The sequence below is a fragment of the Sinocyclocheilus rhinocerous genome, unplaced genomic scaffold (assembly GCF_001515625.1).
Source record: "Sinocyclocheilus rhinocerous isolate Xijiao unplaced genomic scaffold, SAMN03320098_v1.1 scaffold776, whole genome shotgun sequence".
Taxonomy (NCBI): Eukaryota; Metazoa; Chordata; class Actinopteri; order Cypriniformes; family Cyprinidae; genus Sinocyclocheilus; species Sinocyclocheilus rhinocerous.
This window is the reverse complement of record NW_015647486.1, coordinates 795,274-801,543: the sequence shown is the minus strand read 5'-3', so window position 1 is coordinate 801,543 and position 6,270 is coordinate 795,274. Positions and strand designations below refer to the sequence as shown.

Genomic DNA, 6,270 nt, shown 5'->3' with positions numbered 1-6,270 from the left:
AAGAGCAGAACAACTAACGTCTGGATTTTCCAGGGTCTTGTATCGGCATTCTTGCCAAGCTTTATTTCAATCAAGTGCTGTTCTAACAGAATTTGTGCAGGACAAAATATATACAGTATCAAGCAAGCAAACCACTCTCTTGTCATGTAATGGTACACAATCAGAGTGCATATATGCACTTCTACAAGCACGGACAGCTCAATAAATTAAAAATAAAATGCAAAAAAAAAAAAAAACAGCCACTCAGTCATAATATTTACATTATTTTGTTCTTGCAGTGTTTTGAGATTTCAATATTAATGTTCAACTCTATCACTGACAATGTAAAAAAAGGTCCAAAAGGTCATGTGATATGGCTAGTTTCTTCACTCTCTCAGAAACTCCTGTTTGAAATGACATTCACTATAAGTGTGCACATCTCATTTGGTTGATTTATTTTTCTCGCCACTGATGCTCTGACACTTCTGGGGATTTTACGAGTCATTTGTTCAGCTAGACGTCCACTAGCATGGCCACAGCGTTTCTCAGAAACACATCCCATTCTGAGGCACGAGAGAATTAGGTCCATGTTGTCCACATCTGTCCGTAAGGTGCTTCTGTTTCCTTCTACTTTCTGTTGTGCCGGTATGTCTTTTGGTCCTCCAGAAGTTGGTGAATACAGCAGTCGTGTTGCTGTGGTATCAGCATGTGCTCTGTGACGGGACTGACCTGCGGAATCAGCTATTCCAAAAAGACATTTAGTTCATGGATAGTTCCCGTCCTAGACGTTGAGGTCATCTTGTAAAAATCATACATTTCTTTCATTGTTTCACTGGTTTATAGGTAAAGCTCAAGGTTTTGAGAGAGCATAACAATAACTTTTAAATCGGTACTGTCAGTGCAAGTCTCTGACGTGTACAAAATAAAATCATATCAGTGAACGACGACCTGTCCTCGTGTGCTCTTTAATGGTCTGCGTCAGAACAGCTGGCCATGGCACCGAACACCTCTATTGGCTCTGATGTGTGAGAGGCGGCACTTTCTGACGGGAACCTGCCATAAGAAAATGCAAACATTAAATCATGTCAACAGACTGAATTTTTAGGTTGAGTTTGTCTTAATAATGTAGTTAGATTGAAAAGTACCATGGAAAGACCATAGTAATTGAGTAAAACCATTGTAAAAAGGATTATTACTGCCCTAAAAGTGTGCACAAAGACTGAACTACAGTAGCTGACAGTGCAGAAATTATGTAGTTATAGTATATTTATACATAAATGACATTAGAAATTATTATTAATGTATTAATTAATGTATTAAATTAAACAAAATATTTTACAAACATTGTAATTTGGTCTGATTTTCTTTGCATCCTAAAAACTACAACAATGATGCTTGGAGGCTGCTAGTGTTTTTTTTACAGGGTTTCAAACCAACATTTTATTTTGCATGAACCAATCCCAGCAACAAATTTGGTCTGTTTTTGTAATCTAAATATGTACAATGCATTTTGCGTGTTATTTAATTTTTTTTTAAACTTTTTGTTTGTATTATTTGTTTTGTTTGATTTCTTTTTGCTTTTATATTTGTTTTGTTTGTTTTATCTGTTTTTATTCCTTTTGTTTGTTTGATCTTTGTTTTTATTATTTGTTTGGTTTTATCTTTTTTTTTTTTCATTTTGTTTGCATTATTTGTTTGATCTCTTTCTGTTTTATTATTTGTTTGGTTTGTTCTCTTTGTTTTTATTATTTGTTTGGTTGTTTGATCTCTTTGTTTTTATTGTTTAGTTAGCACTATCTGTTTGACTTTTTCTTTTTTTTTTTACAATTTGTTTTGGTTACATTATTTGTTTTATCTTAGGTGTGGTACTTGCTTGTTTTTAAAACATTGTACTGCCACAAATCCTAACTGCAACCAAAGTACAACAACTGGAAATGTTTTATGCTTGCTGGGTGGTTGCTAAATGTGGTGAAGATACCCAAAGGGGGCTGCAACTGAATATCACTGAATTAGGTTATTATCCTAATACACAAAATTACCTCACTATGACCTAATACTGATACAACAGACCTTAGTTAAGGTAGAAGCCATATTTTAAAGTAAAAAATGCTTATTTCCATAAATGTCTAGAGTTCAAAACACAACATGTTTTAAACATTAGCTATCACCTAGGGCCTTAAGCCAGGGTGTCAAAACCTGATCCTGAAGGGCCACTATCCTGCAGAGTTTAGCTCCAGCCCTAATTAAACACACCTGAACCAGTTCATCAAGGTCTTCAGAATCACTTGAAATCTCCAGGTGGGTGTGTTGATGAAGCTGAACACCCTCCAGGAGCAGGACTGGACACTCCTGCTTTAAGCCGTTATGACATAATAACAGTCTCAAAGCCTCCTTTCAATTTGTGTCAGATTAAATAGGACATCCATAGTGAAGTCCCCTGCTACAGAACGCCAGTAAGAAGTCACAGAAAGGTTGTCCTGGTCCTTCCTGGACCTGGAAGACCACTATCCTGTACAGCTTAGCTTCAACCCTAATTAAAAACACCTGAACCTGCTACTCAAGTTGCCAGAATTACTAGAATATTCCAGGCAGGTACGTTTTAGCAGGTTAAAGCTAAACCAGAGATTGTCTTACTATTGGGAGATAAGAGGGTCTGTATTACTTACTATTGGAGAAAGCATAACGGTAAACTTGGATGACATATGCCTTGATAACCAACCACATTATAGCCTTGACGTCACTGAATTTCAGTCAGAATTGTGCGACACTCAATCGCCGTTTATGGATACCATAGGAATGAATGAGAAGTGCCATGAGCTGAATCCCACCTGTCGCAAAAAGTCTGTGACTTCTCTTATAAAACGAAATTTTTTCAGTGTAAACTTTAAAAATAGTTAAATCCAAAACTATTGTTTACTGTAAAACATGTTGAAGATTAGCTAATAGGCTGTGGATTAATTTAATGTTAAGCTGTTTCCTCAAAAAAGCTGTTTATTCACCGTAGTGAAGCCTCTCCTCCATTGACATCCATTTAAAAAAAAAAACTGCCTCTGGTCTCCTTCCCTGCATACCACCAAATTGGAAGCATTAGCATTAGCCATTACTTTTTTTGGCTAAAGGTTGCAGGCTTGCCATAAACATATATGCATATCAAACCTAGATGGACTGACGAATATACCTATTATGAATACACCTAAATCGCTGGTCTGTGGGTCTTGTCCAAAGTAGTTTTCTGTCTCACCTGTTGTGTGTAGGACTGCGACTGTATGAAGGACTGTAAGCCCCAGCGCTCAAGGGACCGTCTGGCAGTTCACCATCAGTCAGACCCACGGCTAAATTATTCTGCCAGTTTCCCCCTCCACTGGCAGTAGACGACACTAGTGAGGAAGTGAGGTGTGATATAGTAAAGTAACATTAACTTAAATTTCATCAGAAGAAAAGTTTATCCTTTATTTTGATAATCAACTTTTGATATTCTACTAAATTTTATAAGGAACTTTGCAACTTCATGTCAACTAACTTTCATTAGAGTATTAGCAGACTGTTAGGGTTAGAAAAAAAGTTGACATGTACTTGCAAAGTTACTTATAGTCACTAAAACGTCTATTGGGGACTGTAAAATTATTTGTTAACAGATATTAAGCTGAGAGTCCAGTAATATTCTAATGACTGGTTTTTGACATGGTTACATAAAGTCAGCAGAAAGTCTAATTTGGCCTATCAAAGAAACTGTTAGGGGTAAAAACCCATGCAAAACTCAATGCTACAAAGCTAGGGTGCTGCAAGGGCTTTGCTATGGGGTTGCTAAGGTGCTCTGTGTGGTTACTAGGCTGCTATATGCTTGCTAGGGTGTTTTGGATGGTTGCTTACTGGCCACCACACACAAGTGTACACCACAAGTCTTTACAAATGGGGTGCCCTATCCTGTTCCTGGAGATGTACCTACCTGCAGGGTTCAGTGCAAACCCTGCTTCAACACACCTGTCTGTAATTATCACATGCTCCTGAAGATCTTAGTTAGTTGGTTAAGTTGTGTTTGATCAGGATTGGAGCTGAACTTTGCAGGAAGGTTGATCTCCAGGATCAGGATTGGGCACCCCTGCTCTACAAGTCTTCAACCCTGCTCCTTGAAGGCCAATGTCCCGAAGAGTTTAGCTAAACACACTTAAACCAGCTAATCAAGTTCTTCAAGATCACTTCAAAAAAATCACAGGCTATGTGAGCTGAAGCAGGTTGGAAATAAACTTTGCAGGACATTGGGTCTCCAGGAACAGGGTATAAGACCTAGTCTCTACAGTATTCTGGTCTCCAGATGTGACTCGATTCCTTCCTAAAGTGCACATCTACAGGATTTTCTGGCCATTTTATTGACTACCTGATGAAAGTTCAATCATAGTACTAGCAATAATAGTACCCAGCGCTTTGAGGTGGCCGAGGGGGGCCCCGCTCTCTACCTCGCACCGGGCCCCAGCTAAGGACGGCCCTGGCCGCATGATAAGATATCACTCATTCCCATAGCACAAGGGGTGCAGGACAAGTTACGTGCCAAAGTTTACTAGAATTTCAAATCGCTCTGGCAGTCGACAATAAATCAATATCTAACTTCTCGCTGGTCCATTTCCACTGTGCAATTTAATACAAATCAATTCCTATAGTCCTTTTAAATTTGTTGACTACTGAGTTTGGAAGTAATCGTTTTAGTCATACCAGAGCAGGAACGCCAACAAGGGGGTACAACTGGACCTTTCGGCTTGAGGGAGGCCCGGACCACTCGGGGGTGATAATTCAGCTAAGAGGCCCATAATGAATGGTTTGTACAGGGCCCAACAATTGCTTACTGCAGCCCTGCACCAGAACCTGGCATTTTGTCAGTTGTGTTGTTGAGTTTGGAAGTAATCGTTTCAGTCATACTAAAACAGGGCCACGAAAAAGGTGGAACAACGAAAGGAAGCACCATCTGGCTTGAGGGTGGACCGGACTGGATCGAGAAGGATCTAGATCAGTGGTCTCAAACTCAATTCCTGGAGGGCCACAGCTCTGCAGAGTTTAGCTCCAACTCACACCTGCTTGTAAGTTCCTAGTGATCGTGAAGACCTTGATTAGCTGGATCAGGTGTGTTTGATTAGGGTTGGAGCAAAACTGTGCAGTAGGGCTGCACAATATATCGAAATTATCGAAATATCGCAAATGTAAATATCGCAATATGCATATCGCAAGGGCGTGCCATATCTGAATCATTTTAATAATAGGCTACTTAAATTAAAACGTTGCAAAAGGTCAAAGTTTTAGTTCGACGCATATAGCAGAGAATTGCTTGACGTTAAAAAGAGTTATTAAGTGCAATAAGTTGCAGAAAGCAACTCTGCCGACTCGTCTTGCTGTGAAAGAATGTGAAACAAATTGGTTATATAATTTTCATTTTTAAATATTTAAAAATATAATTTAAATTGATTTTACACACTTATCGTATCGCATATCGAATATCGCATTTTTTAACAAGGTATCGCATATCGCATTTTTCTTCAATATCGCACAGCCCTACTGTGCAGACCTGTGGCCCTCCAGGGCCCGTATTTATCAAGCCTCTGATAATTACTCTCAAGAACGCTGCTAAGAATTGACTTAAGTGTAAAAAAACTTCTTGGCTCAAAGCTGCGCTTAAAAGTTAGTTATCAAGCATCTCAGTCGTAATTTAAGCGCTTGCTGTCTGTCTGACTCACACCTGAAGCGCGCACACACAGAGAGACGCGTTTCAGACCGAGTTAATTTGTCTTTCGCATCTCCTCCTTATGTTTGAACAGACACATACACACAGAATTATGTCAAAAGTACCCGTCTCGACGATCATTCTCGTAAACGCAGTCAGTTATGTTTTAAATGAATGTAAACAGCTGAGAAAGAAATCGGATGTGTACCATTATACTGGATCCGTACAGTCGGTTTTAAAGGGACAGCAGCCTATAAATACGTGCTGCTGAAGTCACTAATGTTAACAAAACAACAAATCGGCTATAACAAAGATTAATCTAAATTTAATTAATACAGTGAACACTATGCAGTGTTATTTTACACTTAATTATTAAATTGCTGTACCTGAATACTACTGTTTATTTTATCTATGCTTGTAAATTTCTTTTTCTTTCTTTTTTTTTTTACTGACTATTCACTTGCCTTTAATCATGTTTGAACTTTCTCAGACTATAGTTTTTGCGGTGGTATATGAAGAAGTACTTAAAGTGTATGGAAAGCAAAGTCACAATGATATAAAATTAGTGTCATTCATTTTTTTGT

General features: G+C 38.4%; 1 protein-coding gene across 2 annotated transcripts in view; it reads right to left on the bottom strand.

Annotated features, from left to right (window-relative positions):
• The window catches only part of frmd4bb (FERM domain containing 4Bb), a 72,331-nt gene continuing 66,061 nt past the window's right edge, over positions 1–6,270 (bottom strand). For both annotated transcript variants that reach the window (XM_016513681.1, XM_016513682.1), the window contains exons 22-23: positions 3,221–3,356; positions 1–1,032 (exon numbers count right to left, since the gene is read on the bottom strand). In XM_016513681.1, coding sequence (XP_016369167.1) covers positions 945–1,032; positions 3,221–3,356 — 224 coding nt within the window. In that variant the 3' untranslated portion in view covers positions 1–944. The remainder of the gene's footprint in view (positions 1,033–3,220; positions 3,357–6,270) is intronic.